At 27.7% G+C, this 16,362-nt stretch overlaps 1 protein-coding gene across 1 annotated transcript; it reads left to right on the top strand.

The window, feature by feature from the left end:
- Positions 1-1,612: 1,612 nt before the first annotated feature.
- Positions 1,613-15,533, top strand: LOC107067350 (ATP-binding cassette sub-family G member 1). Its single transcript, XM_015322778.2, is given in 12 exon segments — positions 1,613-1,945; positions 4,204-4,517; positions 5,993-6,065; positions 6,068-6,165; positions 6,274-6,484; positions 6,784-6,894; positions 11,583-11,707; positions 11,852-12,020; positions 12,485-12,585; positions 12,686-12,841; positions 14,385-14,503; positions 14,586-15,533. Coding segments are annotated over 12 exon segments (1,887 nt in total). The 5' UTR covers positions 1,613-1,758; the 3' UTR covers positions 14,809-15,533.
- The last annotated feature ends 829 nt before the right edge of the window (positions 15,534-16,362 follow it).

Raw genomic sequence — 16,362 nt, 5'->3', positions numbered from 1 at the left:
GATAAAAAGATTAGAACAAAAAAATAAAAAAACAAAGCGTAATTCCGGTTGTATATAGTTGGTACGTTTATTATACGATTGGTCTCTCCCACTTTCATCACCTCTCTCATACTCACACTTTTACAGATCATGATAACACATACGTCATTTAATTGAAGTAGTAATTTAAGTGTCACAGTTAATCCATTGTAGTGTTGAGATACAGAAATCCATGCGTCTTCCAAACGTTACTCTCTCTCTCTCTCTCTCTCTCTCTCTCGTGTATATTAAATATTTATAAATAAAAATATTATTTAATAATAATATTCACATCGGATTTATTCGTATTTCTCATGTGTGTGGTAAAAAGGTCATTTGTTATCATTTTGTTAAAAAAAAAAAAGAAAAGAAAAATAAATTAATGCATAATACGTGATAAATTGTTCATTAATAATAATCACTCGATGAACACGTGTTATTTTCTTGTTTTTTAATCTTTGTTTAAATAAATAATTGTTTAATTAATATATATTTATTTTATTGTTATTCAAGTGAACGATTATTGTGTATATCCTATACAGTGGCGCCTCGTAAAATCTGCGCGGTGAAAATACGAATCTGAGGAATCTGCAAACACCATATTAAAGTAAAAGTAAAAAAAATGTATATAAGTGTATCTCATATACAACAGTGGTTCTTAAACGTGTTTATCCTATCATCCCCTATTCAGAAAAAAATATTACTCATCATCCCCTGAAAGAAAATTCATCGGACTTCCTCATGCGTTGCAAATGTGTCTGTGGTTATCATCGGCCCCCCCTTGAATCATTTAATCGTCCACAAGGGGGCGATATCACCCACTTTGGGAACCACTGATGTACAGTATAAGAGAATAGAGAAAGGAACGAACAAGTTTCTTTTCTGCATTCAACATCCAATCGTTTTGTCGTTGACTTTTTCTGACTTCTGTTGTTTTTTTTTCTCTTTTTTTTTCTTTCTATTTATTCTATCAGAAAATTTCTTTGTGTTTGTGTATGTTATGTGCCTCTCTCTGTGTGTGTGTGTGTGTTTTTTTTTAAATTAATTCGTGGAAAAGTTTGTCTATTGATTAACACTATCATCGTAATTTCCTTAATATCAAAGTTCACACGTGTAAAAGAGAATTTTTTTTTATAGTTGATTTTATTTCTCGCGAATATAATTAACATTTTTTAAGTTACGCGATTTTTCGCTTTATTCTTTTTTTAAAAAAGAAGAAAAAAAATAATACTTGAAACTAAAAAAATTTTGTGACAAATTTAATAAGAAAAAAGAAATATTTTCATATTTTTTGAAATAAGAAAAAGAAAATACAAAAGACGTTTTATACGATCAACAAGTGTCAAAGTATTAACATATATGTAAAGAAAAAAGAAAGAAAAAAAAAATTAATACTTCTTCATTTAAAAACAAAAAAACAAAAACAACGTCTGTACGATAAACAAACGTAAAATAATTAAACATATAATATAACAAACAAAAAAAGATTTATATTATTTTAATATATATATAAATATTTATAAAATAAAATTATTATTAAATAATAATAATAATAATAATAATAATAATAATAATAAATTAAATATCAATTTATTAATATTTTCTCCATTAAAAACCAAAAAAAAAAACAAAAACAAACAAAAATTTCTATACGATAAAACAAGTGTGTAAAAACGTATATGTAAAGTTTGTACTGTTTTTTTAATTTTTTCTTTTTTTTTTCTTAACAACAACAAAAATATGGATGACACGTGTAATAATGACAATATGAACATGAATGAGATAATAAACGATGATAATTGTGTTGTAATGATAAACGATAAAAATTACGAAGAAAATCAGTACTTGAAATCTGACAGTTGTAATGTGTCGTCGAGTTTTTACATTGAATTTGAAAACTTGTGTTACGAAGTGCCAATTGCAAAAGGTAAGCTTTCAAAAAACAAAACAAAAAAAAAACAAAAATCAACAAAAGTGTACAAATTAATTAATTAACTCATTTTCCATTTGCAATATTAAATAATAATATATTAGATTAATTTTATTATAATAACATTTATTTATATTTATAATATTTAAGGCTGGCGACACGTGTAAACGCGTAAATTTTGATCGTTTTTTTCAGAGGCATATTTCAAAATAGAAGGAATAAATTCATCATTTTGAAATTCAGCATGTTTAATTCATTACATATTAAAATCTAAGAATATGATTTTTTTTTGGGGGGTCTTTTTTTTTTGCAAAATGGACGCCATAGTAACTAATCTCCTGAGGCCCTCGCGGCGAAACGCATCATCAATCATGATGATTTTAAGCTTTGATTAGAGCAATCTAAAATTTAAAAAAAACTGGTCGGAGCGTGTTCATAAAACATGTATCTTTTAGTTGAACGAAGAAAAAAAAAGTAAAAAGTCAAAAGTCAAAAAAAAAAAAAAAAGAAATCGTTAATTGCCACGACTCAGACAAAAAAAAGTCTGATTTTTTAACGGTTCTTGAATCAAAAATGACAGTTCTGGAATATTTTTATGGCATTTGTAAAGTTCAACTAGAAGATAATACTATCAAGAAAATGTGTGCTAAATTTCATAAAAATTAGTTGAAACCTTTTTGTGTTATCTTTACAGCACAGTTTGAAAAAAAGTCGTTTCGAGAAAAACCCAGTTCAAAGTTTAGCGTTCGCGTTTAGCGCCAAGTTAAGGCTAGGTACTTAAATTAATTTTTAAACGATAAATAATACGAATTTCATTCGAAACATTTACAGGAATATTTTTAAGATGGTAAACTAACTATTAATGAAAAAAAAAAACCAAAAAATAAATGAAAAAAATTCGATTCTATTTTTTTTATTTTACATGTATCGTCGGCCCTAATAATTATATATATAAATAATTATTATAATATAAAAAAATAATAATAATAATATATTAATTTTATCATGATAAAATGTAATTATTAATAATAATATAATATTAATTTAAAATTATCATTAATTATAATTATTTCAATTTTGTTTATTCCTTTTTTTTTTGTTGTATTTTCTAACTCTAACTGGCTCTCCCCCCCCTCCTTACAAATTTTTTCTTCTATTATTAAATCAACACCATACAAAGTCGTTTCTTATTCCCTGTTATTTATTCTTGTTTTCCTTTGATAGTAATAAAAAAAAAAAAAAAAAAAAAAAAAGAAATAAAAAGTTACGAAATCAGTCGTGTATGTTGAATGCAAAAGATCTAATAAGTAAATTTGCTATTGCATATACATGAAACATGATTCAAATAGCAAAGTAGCGAGTTAACTGTGTTGGTAAGAAAAAAGTATTACTATGCATCATCAATAAAAGATCACTTTCATGAATAATTGCATGTTATTTTCCTTCTTTCTATTTCTTCCTTTTTTTTTTTTTTTGTTATTTATTTTCTTTCGTTGGCCATCGTCTCTTCACATATAATATTATATATAATACATATATACATATAAGGAAGAATAAATGACGATAATAATTTATATATATATATATAGATATATGTAAATGAATTTTACATTAATAAAATTCTTTTCTTTCTTTATAATAATTTGGATAAATTATCATAAAATGTCACAGGTACATAATCTAATAATCAATTAATCTTTAGCTTTATCGTAAATTAGTAGATAATCATCTTTGTTATAAATATATATATATATATATATATATATATATATATATATATATATATATTTTTATATATTATTACAGATCATATTATTACAGATATAACGATAAAATGTTATTTGTATAAATATTTTGACATAAATTGTTAAAATATATCATAACAATATATATAATATATCAATATTATTATTATTATTATTATATAAATATATAATATTAATTATAATAATATATATTAATATTATATATTATTATTATATAATAATATATAATAATATATAATAGCAATATATATATAATAATATATAATAATATATTATACCAATATATATATATATATGTGTAACGATAAAATAATATTTGTATATTAATTATTTGACTATAAATCGATAAAATGATTTGACTATTTTATAATAGCATTAAAATATTATATATATATATATATATATATATATATATATATATATATATATATATATATATATGTTTTAAAGATAAATCGATAGAAGTGATGAGACCATCTATTATTGCAGATAAACGAAAGCAAATATTGCACAATGTAACAGGTTATTTTGAGCCAGGAAAATTGACTGCCTTAGTTGGGCCGTCAGGTGCTGGAAAATCGACTTTGTTCAACATAATATCTGGCATTAAATCGTCCAACGTTAAAGGTTCTATTAAGATAAACGGTCATGAGGAAATAAATGCGAATACATTCCGAAAACAAATTTGTTACATACCGCAGGAATTCACTTTGCATCCATTATTAACTGCGAAAGAAACCTTTTATTTTGCCTGTCGTCTTAAACTTGGTCAAGGTTATTCAAAATTGAAGTCACGTTTTATCGTAAGTCGATATTATCATTTTTAGTATATATATATATATATATACATTTAGGTATGCAATTGTATTTATCTTGAAAATTGTGCAAGTCTTCTTTTTGTTTTTTTTTTTTGTTTATTTCGAGATAATTCAATGATTAGCATAATAATCAAAATTTCAAAAAAAAAAAGAAAATACAAATTAATTATTTATATCAAGTCTGACAATGTTTCTGTTAATTTATCACAACACGTAATTTAATTATATGTAAATTAATCTAACCAAACTATTTTATCATAATTAATCAATCGTAAAAATGATTTAATTTTTCAATTATACGAAATTCAATAACACTTATACATTTATTTTATATTAATTTAATAAGAAGAAATAAAAAAAAATAGGAATAGTAGGTTTATTTTAATTTTTTAACCTTAATTAACCATAACCTTAATCTTAATTATTGTTAAACTTTAACATAAAAATATTAGCAGACAGAAAAATAAAATTGTTCATGCATATCCATTTATTGTTCCAATTTATGTTTTTTTTTTATTTTTGTTTATTTTAAATTCGTTTAAGTAAAAATGAAATATTTTTAACTACGTGAGTCTATGAAAATTGGATACTCACCATTTTCATAATCAGTAATTACGCAATTTTTTTTAGGTTAATTTGAATTTGAACGAAACACATTGGCATTTTTTTTTTTAAATAAATTAAATAATTACTAGTTATAAATAAAAAAAAAACAATTAATACTAAGTTAATCGCAAATTAAATATTTCTTTTTTAAATTTACAATACACCATTTTCATAATCAGTATTTACGTAATTTTTTTTATTTTTTTTAGGTTAATTTGAATTTGAATGAAACACATTGGCATTTTTTTTTAAATAAATTAAATAATTACTAGTTATAAATAAAAAAAACAATTAACACTAAGTTAATCGCAAATTATATGATATTTCTTTTTTGTTTGTTTTCAATTTATTTTACACCACTTTCATAATCAGTATTTACGTAATTTTTTTAAGGGTAATTTGAATTTGAACGAAACACATTGGCATTGTTAAAAATAAATTAAACAATTACTAGTATTAAATAAAAAGAAATATAACACTAAGTTAATCGCCAATTTTTTTTTTTTAAATTGACTTGCACCATTTTTAAAATAAATGGTTTTCATACGTCACCGTAAAAGATCGAAATCTGTTAATGTCAAAATACACATGATTTCTCGTTGTATGTCGAAAATATTAATGTATGTATAGTGCAACTGCATTTGGCAAGTGCATCGATGCATTTTCAAAAAAAGTAAGGTTATAGAATGTTGACGTGTGTTGTGTCACATAACTTTTGTCCTTTGTCGTGTTTTTTTTTCTATTGTTACTTTAAAAAAAAATTATTACTCGTCCCAGTTACAAGATTCACCCTCCTGTATATATAAAAAAAAAAACGTAATAATAATCAAATGAAATAATAATTGAATCGATAGGTGAATAAAATTGCGGAAAATCTTGGATTAACGAAATGCCTTGAAACACCTGTTGGAAAATTAAGCGGTGGTGAAAAAAAAGACTTTCCATCGGTATAGAAATTGTGACAAAACCAGCAATTTTAATATTAGACGAACCAACTAGCGGACTTGACAGTTCATCGTCTAATCAGGTTAATATTTATTTATTTATTTATTTATTTATTTATTATAATTATTAAATATATTTTTTAACTTATTCAAAATTGATTCGTTCGGACGAGTGTTTATAAATCCCATAGATTATCAACGTGTTACATTCGATGTCAAGGTCAGGATGTACAATAGCCTGTAGTGTTCATCAACCAAGCAGCCAAATGATTTCGAAATTTGATAATATGATAATTATAAATCATGGTACAACTTTATATTGCGGATCACGTGAAAATATTTTAGACACTTTCAAGAATGTTGGATTTGTTTGTCCAACTTTTTACAATATCGCTGAATTCGGTATTTTTTTTTCTCTCTTTTTTTTTCAATCACCATTTAAATCAGTAGTTCTCAAAGTGGACGATTTTGAAGTCCAGGGGGGGGGGTGGCCAATAACGACCACAGGTGAACTTTTGGAATGAGAAAAATGAAGTACTGAAGAGGTAAAAATGTTCGTAGTCATTAAAAAATTTTCGTAGGGGCGATAGACAAGAAAGTTTGGAAACCACTGATTTAAATCAATGAATTTATAATCATTTAGCAAATATATATATATATTTGATTATTTATAAAAAAAAAATAAATCTTTTTAATAATAGTACTCGAAGTTGTGACTGATCAATGTGATGAAAATTTAAATAATCTTAAGAAAATTCATACAGACGAATACAATGAACGAAAATCGAAAAAAATATTGTATAATACGATTGGTAAGTTACTAAATTTCTGTTTCATAAATATATATACAGATTCAATTTGCATTAAACTATAATATTTTCAGAAAATTTGTATGAAATATGAATATTAATAAATACATATTCATATTTCATACAAATTAATAAATACATATAAAGTAAATTTATATTTAAAAATACATTTAAAAATTTACATTTAAAATAGCCGAATGTCCTCAAACAATACCTTATGTAGGAGAAAATGGTTTCAAAGTAACCAATAGATATATATATCTATCGAACTATCGATCTATCGATCTATCGAACTAATGATATATCGATCTATTGAACTATCGATATATCGAACTATCGATCTATCGATCTATTGATATATCGAACTATCGATCTATCGATATATCGAACTGTCGATATATCGATAATATATATATCGATAATCGATAATCGATATCTCGAAGTTCGATATATCGATAGTTCGATAATCGATATATCGAAGTTCGATATATGAATAGTTCGATAATCGATATATCGATAGTTCGATAATCGATAGTTCGATAATCGATAGTTCGATAATCGATATCTCGAAATTCGATATATCGATAGTTCGATAATCGATATATCGAAGTTCGATATATCGATAGTTCGATAATCGATATATCGAAAATAGATAATCGATATCTCGAAGTTCGATATATCGAAAGTTCGATAATCGATATCTCGAAGTTCGATATATCGAAAGTTCGATAATCGATATATCGATAGTTCGATAATCGATATCTCGAAGTTCGATATTTCGATAGTTCGATATATCGATGGTCCAATAATCGATATATCGATAGTTCGATAATCGATATATCGATAATCGATATCTCGAAGTTCGATATATTGATAGTTCGATAATCGATATCTCGAAGTTCGATAATCGATATCTCGAAGTCCGATATATCGATAATCGATATCTCGAAGTCCGATATATCGATAATCGATACCTCAAAGTTCGATATATCGATAGTTCGATAATCGATATTTCAAAGTTCGATATATCGATAGTTCGATAATCGATATCTCGAAGTTCGATATATCGATAGTTCGATAATCGATATATCGATAGTTCGATAATCGATATCTCGATGTTCGATATATCGATAATCGATACCTCGAAGTTCGATATATCGATAGTTCGATAATCGATATCTCGAAGTTCGACATATCAATAGTTCGATAATCGATATCTCGAAGTTCGATATATCGATAGTTCGATAATCGATATCTCGAAGTTCGATATATCGATAATCGATATCTCGAAGTTCGATATATCGATAATCGATACCTCGAAGTTCGATATATCGATAATCGATACCTCGAAGTTCGATATATCGATAGTTCGATAATCGATATATCGAAGTTCGATATATCGATAGTTCGATAATCGATATCTCAAAGTTCGATATATCGATAGTTCGATAATCGATATCTCAAAGTTCGATATATCGATAGTTCGATAATCGATATCTCGAAGTTCGATATATCGATAGTTCGATAATCGATATCTCGAAGTTCGATATATCGATAGTTCGATAATCGATATCTCGAAGTTCGATATATCGATAGTTCGATAATCGATATCTCGAAGTTCGATATATCGATACTTCGATAATCGATATCTCGAAGTTCGATATATCGATAGTTCGATAATCGATATCTCGAAGTTCGATATATCGATAGTTCGATAATCGATATCTCGAAGTTCGATATATCGATGGTTCGATAATCGATATATCGATAGTTCGATATTCGATATCTCGAAGTTCGATATATCGATAGTGCGATAATCAATATCTCGAAGTTCGATATATCGATAGTTCGATAATCGATATCTCGAAGTTCAATATATCGATAGTTCGATAATCGATATATCGATAATCGATATCTCGAAGTTCGATATATTGATAGTTCGATAATCGATATCTCGAAGTTCGATAATCGATATCTCGAAGTTCGATAATCGATATCTCGAAGTCCGATATATCGATAATCGATATCTCGAAGTCCGATATATCGATAATCGATACCTCAAAGTTCGATATATCGATAGTTCGATAATCGATATTTCAAAGTTCGATATATCGATAGTTCGATAATCGATATTTCAAAGTTCGATATATCGATAGTTCGATAATCGATATCTCGAAGTTCGATACCTCGAAGTTCGATATATCGATAGTTCGATAATCGATATCTCGAAGTTCGACATATCAATAGTTCGATAATCGATATCTCGAAGTTCGATATATCGATAGTTCGATAATCGATATCTCGAAGTTCGATATATCGATAATCGATATCTCGAAGTTCGATATATCGATAATCGATACCTCGAAGTTCGATATATCGATAATCGATACCTCGAAGTTCGATATATCGATAGTTCGATAATCGATATATCGAAGTTCGATATATCGATAGTTCGATAATCGATATCTCAAAGTTCGATATATCGATAGTTCGATAATCGATATCTCGAAGTTCGATATATCGATAGTTCGATAATCGATATCTCGAAGTTCGATATATCGATAGTTCGATAATCGATATCTCGAAGTTCGATATATCGATAGTTCGATAATCGATATCTCGAAGTTCGATATATCGATAGTTCGATAATCGATATCTCGAAGTTCGATATATCGATACTTCGATAATCGATATCTCGAAGTTCGTTATATCGATAGTTCGATAATCGATATCTCGAAGTTCGATATATCGATGGTTCGATAATCGATATATCGATAGTTCGATATTCGATATCTCGAAGTTCGATATATCGATAGTGCGATAATCAATATCTCGAAGTTCGATATATCGATAGTTCGATAATCGATATCTCGAAGTTCAATATATCGATAGTTCGATAATCGATATCTCGAAGATCAATATATCGATAGTTCGATAATCGATATCTCGAAGTTCGATATATCGATAGTTCGATAATCGATATCTCGAAGTTCGATATATCGATAATCGATACCTCGAAGTTCGATATATTGATAGTTCGATAATCGATATCTCGAAGTTCGATAATCGATATCTCGAAGTCCGATATATCGATAATCGATATCTCGAAGTCCGATATATCGATAATCGATACCTCGAAGTTCGATATATCGATAGTTCGATAATCGATATTTCGAAGTTCGATATATCGATAGTTCGATAATCGATATCTCGAAGTTCGATATATCGATAGTTCGATAATCGATATCTCGAAGTTCGATATATCGATAGTTCGATAATCGATATCTCGATGTTCGATATATCGATAATCGATACCTCGAAGTTCGATATATCGATAGTTCGATAATCGATATCTCGAAGTTCGACATATCAATAGTTCGATAATCGATATCTCGAAGTTGGATATATCGATAGTTCGATAATCGATATCTCGAAGTTCGATATATCGATAATCGATATCTCGAAGTTCGATATATCGATAATCGATACCTCGAAGTTCGATATATCGATAGTTCGATAATCGATATATCGAAGTTCGATATATCGATAGTTCGATAATCGATATATCGAAGTTCGATATATCGATAGTTCGATAATCGATATCTCAAAGTTCGATATATCGATAGTTCGATAATCGATATCTCGAAGTTCGATATATCGATAGTTCGATAATCGATATCTCGAAGTTCGATATATCGATAGTTCGATAATCGATATCTCGAAGTTCGATATATCGATAGTTCGATAATCGATATATCGATAGTTCGATAATCGATATCTCGAAGTTCGATATATCGATAGTTCGATAATCGATATCTCGAAGTTCGATATATCGATAGTTCGATAATCGATATCTCGAAGTTCGATATATCGATACTTCGATAATCGATATCTCGAAGTTCGATATATCGATAGTTCGATAATCGATATCTCGAAGTTCGATATATCGATGGTTCGATAATCGATATATCGATAGTTCGATATTCGATATCTCGAAGTTCGATATATCGATAGTGCGATAATCAATATCTCGAAGTTCGATATATCGATAGTTCGATAATCGATATCTCGAAGTTCGATATATCGATAATACGATAATCGATATATCGATAATACGATAATCGATATATCGATAGTTCGATATATCAATAATCGATATCTCGAAGTTCGATATATCGATAGTTCGATAATCGATATCTCGAAGTTCGATATATCGATAGTTTGATAATCGATATCTCGAAGTTCGATATATCGATAGTTCGATAATCGATATATCGAAGTTAGATAATCGATATCTCGAAGTTCGATATATTGATAGTTCGATAATCGATTTCTCGAAGTTCGATATATCGATAGTTCGATAATCGATATCTCGAAGTTCGATATATCGATAGTTCGATAATTGATATCTCGAAGTTAGATAATCGATATCTCGAGGTTCGATATATCGAAATATCGATATATCGATCTTTCTCACTATCGATATATCGATCTATCGAACTATCGATATATTGAATATATCGAAATTACCATTTAACATTTTATAATAATTATATTTTTTATTCTGTATATATATATATAATTAGTAAAGAGTGAGAAAATAATAAAAAATAAATGTAATATTTAAATTCTGTTTATACTGCTAAATTATTTTTTTTTTTTTGTAAATACTATTAAATACCAATTTACAGATGCGGAATTATCGGATACGTACGAGAAAGATAATTTAACAAATGATAGATATAAAGAACATTCTGTGTGGCAACAATTACAAATTTTATTATTACGGTCTTTTATATGTATGACGCGAGACAATGTGAGTAAAAGAGAATGAAAAAATGTATACACACGAATATATAATTAATAATCGTGTATATACATGTTAATATATACGTATAATATATATATATTATACATACGTAGACACAAGGATATGTAGAATAATTCATTTGCATTTCAGACTATGACAAAATTAAGACTGTCCGCACATATAATAGTAGCACTTTTAATTGGTTCTGTATATTATGATTTTGGTAATGACGATAAAAAAGTTACCAGTAACGTTTCTTGCATCTTTTTCTTCTTACTATTTTTATTTTACGCCAATTCTATGCCAGTTGTACAAATATGTGAGCAATTTATTACAATTTATTATATAATATTAGTTGTTAATGTTAACATTAAAAAAAAAAATACAAAAAATTATTATTTTTATTATAAATATTATTATTAAATACTTATTATTATTCTTTTTTTTTTACAATTTATTTAATATTAATATAAATATTATACAATAGGAAGAATGTGTCATTTAAAATTGTAAAACGTTAACTAGGTGTGTTAAATTTGTCATTGAAAATTATCAATACATATATTAATGTGTTTTTTGTGTATACACGCACAAGCACACACAATATACGGGATTACGTCAGTTTAGAAGGTTACGAATTTATTAATATACTTTGAATATTAAACAATTTAACGTATACGATTCTAAATGACCTTTATTATACGTATAAATTAATTACTTTTTTTGTTTTTTTTTTTGTATTTTTTTCATTAATATATTTTTGTAATATTTCTCTATAAACAGTTCCTACCGAAGCAGAGGTATTCTATCGAGAACATTTAAATCATTGGTATAAATTTTTTCCATATTATACATCCAAAATAATCTCAGATATTCCTGTACAGGTATGGGAAAAAAATCAAACAATAATATTAAAGTGACTTGGTATTTTTAAGTAAAAAAAAAAAAAACCTTACAACTTTCATTTGTGTTTTTTTTTTTCAGTTACTCTGTCCAACCTTTTTTTTTTCTATAGCATATTATCTAACCGGTCAACCTATGGAATGGAATTGTTTTATGAAAACTTGGTTAATTTGCATCTTACATACTATTCTTGCTCAATCAGTTGGAATAGCAGTAGGTGCAGCTTTTGATACTAACGTAAGTATAATAAAAAATGATCATTTATTAAGTCGAGTCATAAATAACTTCCGTTTTTTATGAGACAAAGAATGACGTTTCTGCGACTGATAAATGCAAGACATCTTTAATGGAGTTTTTTTTTGCACTCTTTGCAATTGTTCAACGTATCTATTGGATTTTGCAGAACGGAATTTTACAAACCAATTTCTGACTGCCCTATCAGTTATCCAGTCCTGCACTGTATAAGCTGTATATTTTTTCAGTTGCCACCTTAGTGCTATTGCCTTGTTTCAATTCCTAAAGCATTACATGTTGAATATGCACTTTTGGAAGTGAAAACTTCTTTAGAATGGGTGTGATTTGAAACAATGTAACGGAGCGATAGGCGGCTATGTAACGGAGCGGTAGGCGGCTATGTAACGGAGAGGTAGGCGGCTATGTAACGGAGAGGTAGGCGGCTATGTAACGGAGAGGTAGGCGGCTATGTAACGGAGAGGTAGGCGGCTATGTAACGGAGCGGTAGGCGGCTATGTAACGGAGCGGTAGGCGGCTATGTAACGGAGCGGTAGGCGGCTATGTAACGGAACGGTAGGCGGCTATGTAACGGAACGGTAGGCGGCTATGTAACGGAACGGTAGGCGGCTATGTAACGGAGCGGTAGGCGGCTATGTAACGGAGCGGTGGAAGGCGATGAAACGGCCGCGATACTAAATAAGAAGAGAATACAATTATCCTACATCAGATATTTTTATTGAAGTGAAAACTTCTTTAGAATGGGAGTGATCTGAAAAGTACGGAAACGGAGCTATGTAACGAAGCTATGAAACGGCTGCCATACTAAATAATGAGAGAAAAAGAGACAAACATAGGATTTAGACTGCGAGGGAATAAGACGGAATATGGCTATACAGTTTTTCCTATTCTCGGTCTCCTCTTTATGCTATGCTTCGTAGTTATCGCTCCTGGTTGTATATGTGACCAAACGTGTCATTTCTTTTCTATTTAAAAATGTTTCTATTTTATTCAAAAATTAATATTAAATTATTTATTTCGTAAATATTATTCTTATTAATGATTATGAAATATATAGATTAAAATAATTGTATTGTCTGCAAAATTTTACAAAAAAAAAAAAAAAGAAAAATTGATTATAAGATACATGAGAGAAAAAGAATTAGACAACATTGTAGAATACTTTTTTTTATTAATATTCAAAGACATGTTTTTTAATTATAATGTTTGCGTATTTAGAAAATTTATACTAATTTTTCAATAAAATAGAAAAGTTTGTAAATACAAGAAACTCGATTACGAGGTTTTTTAACGAGGCTTGTTTACGAGACTCTTCTACGAGGCCTAATTAAACACACTCTACGGACTTATCGAAAAAACCCTACGGACTTATCGAAAAACCCTACGGACTTATCGAAAAGACCCTACGGACTTATCGGAAGTTACTTATGACTCGACCTAAATATTTATCACAATGTGTTAAACAAAAAAAGTAGAATTAAATTTATTGTTCATTAATATGAATTAATTATTTTTTTTTTTTTATCAGATAGGAACTTTCCTCATTCCTGCATTGAGCATACCAATGTTCCTATTCGCAGGTTTCTTTTTAAAAATCAATGAAATTGCATGGTTTTATCAACCATTGTGTTCAATCAGTTTCTTTAGGTAAATATATATATAAATACACATAAATAAAAGTTAATGGATTTACTTTTGTGTCACATTCTATTATTAAATGTTATTTTAGGTATGCATTCGAAGGTTTGATGCAAAACATTTACAGTCTTGATAAAGAATCTTGCGTGGAAATATATTGTCGTTGGATAATATCTGAAAAAATTATGTTCTCAATGGATATGAGACAAGTGAAGTTTCAAACTGTCATCGGTGTTTTAATTGCATGGATTTGTTCATTACATGTTATTATATATTCCATATTGAGATGGAAATTATATTGCATTAGAAAATAATTACGTTAATTGTTTTAATATTAGTTGTAAGTAGACGTATATATAAAAACATACATTACAACAAGTACTTAATTAGTTTTGCTAACTGATAAACAAAGCTATTATAGATAATATATAATTAAAAAAGAAAGTAAATGAGAAGAAGAAAGAGAGAGAGAGAGAGAGAGAAAATAAAGAAAGAACAATTTATTTTAATGTTCTTAAATAAGATACATAAATGATGATGATGATGATGATGATATCTTGTTACAAAAACGTATAATTGACAGGTAAACGTTACTGGGACCAATTATTACAACTAATTATGTTAAGACCCACGAGGGATGTGCATCCTAAAGATGCCTAACTCTTACATAACTAAAAGAACCTAACTCTTAGGCCCCACCATAAGAGTACCATCTGAAAAATCCATAAAATGATTATCTTGAACATTCTAAAAAACATAATGATAAATGAGAAGTACAACCTGAATAGAATTTAAGTACCATCGTTGATCCTATTGAAAATTAACACACCTTAGAATAATTTCAATATATGCATAATAGAAAGATTACAAGTTATGAATATTTTATATTTAATAATTTTCAATCTACTTAAAAAATATAGTATAATAAAAATAAATATATATAATATTAGATGATACCTGTAGAAAAAAAAAGATATTAGATGGTACCTGTAAAAATATGATACTTCATTTAAGCTATAAAAATAATTATTTCATATTACCATATAGTTTACCATAACTTAGTCCTCTTCTAGTCCACATCCTACTCCTCTTAGACAAAATTTTGCATCGTAGTTCATCCTGTCAACAAAATCTAAAAGAGAACTGAAATAAACAAAAAAAAATAAAAAATACAAATTTTAAGATAAAAATTCCACAATTATGGGCCAATCCATGGTAACTGTAAATTTTGTTTAATTGTGAGATAGTAGAAACCTGCATTAAAAAATAAAATATCCATTATAACAAAAATAATTCTATCCTGAAATAAAATAAAATAAATATTACATTAAAAGATTTCTTGTTTTTTCGGTGTAATGTCTGTAAGAATATAAAAGTTATTAAAAAACATTATAAGGTAATTAGTTTCTGGAGATAAAATGGATAGAAGGAGCCAAGGAAAGGAATAAAAATATGTCCATTGGAAAATTACAGAAACTAATTACAATTATAATGTTTATGGTAAGCGGTCTTTGGCTGGATTTTACTTGCAATGGAATGTAAAACATATAAAAATATGTTAAACATTACATGGAAAGTAAAATACCATTGCCCGGGTCTAACCATGTGGAGGTAACCGCTTCTGAAGACCCACGAGGGATGTGCATCCTAAAGATGCCCACATCCGAATATAATTGAAAGGAAAGAACCTAACTCTTAGGCCCCACCATAAGAGTACCATCCGAAAAATCCTTAAAATTACTAGGGAGAATACCAGAGAAAAATTTGAATATCAAAAAATACAAAATGATTAAACAAGGAGTATAACCTGAAAAGAAATTCAATAGAATCATCGATGTTACTTAAAACTAATACACCCTAGAATATAT

Source organism: Polistes dominula, unplaced genomic scaffold (genome assembly GCF_049000335.1).
Source record: "Polistes dominula isolate Pdom_NZ unplaced genomic scaffold, Pdom_raw_medaka contig_75, whole genome shotgun sequence".
NCBI lineage: Eukaryota > Metazoa > Arthropoda > Insecta > Hymenoptera > Vespidae > Polistes > Polistes dominula.
This window is presented reverse-complemented; position numbering and strand designations above follow the sequence as displayed.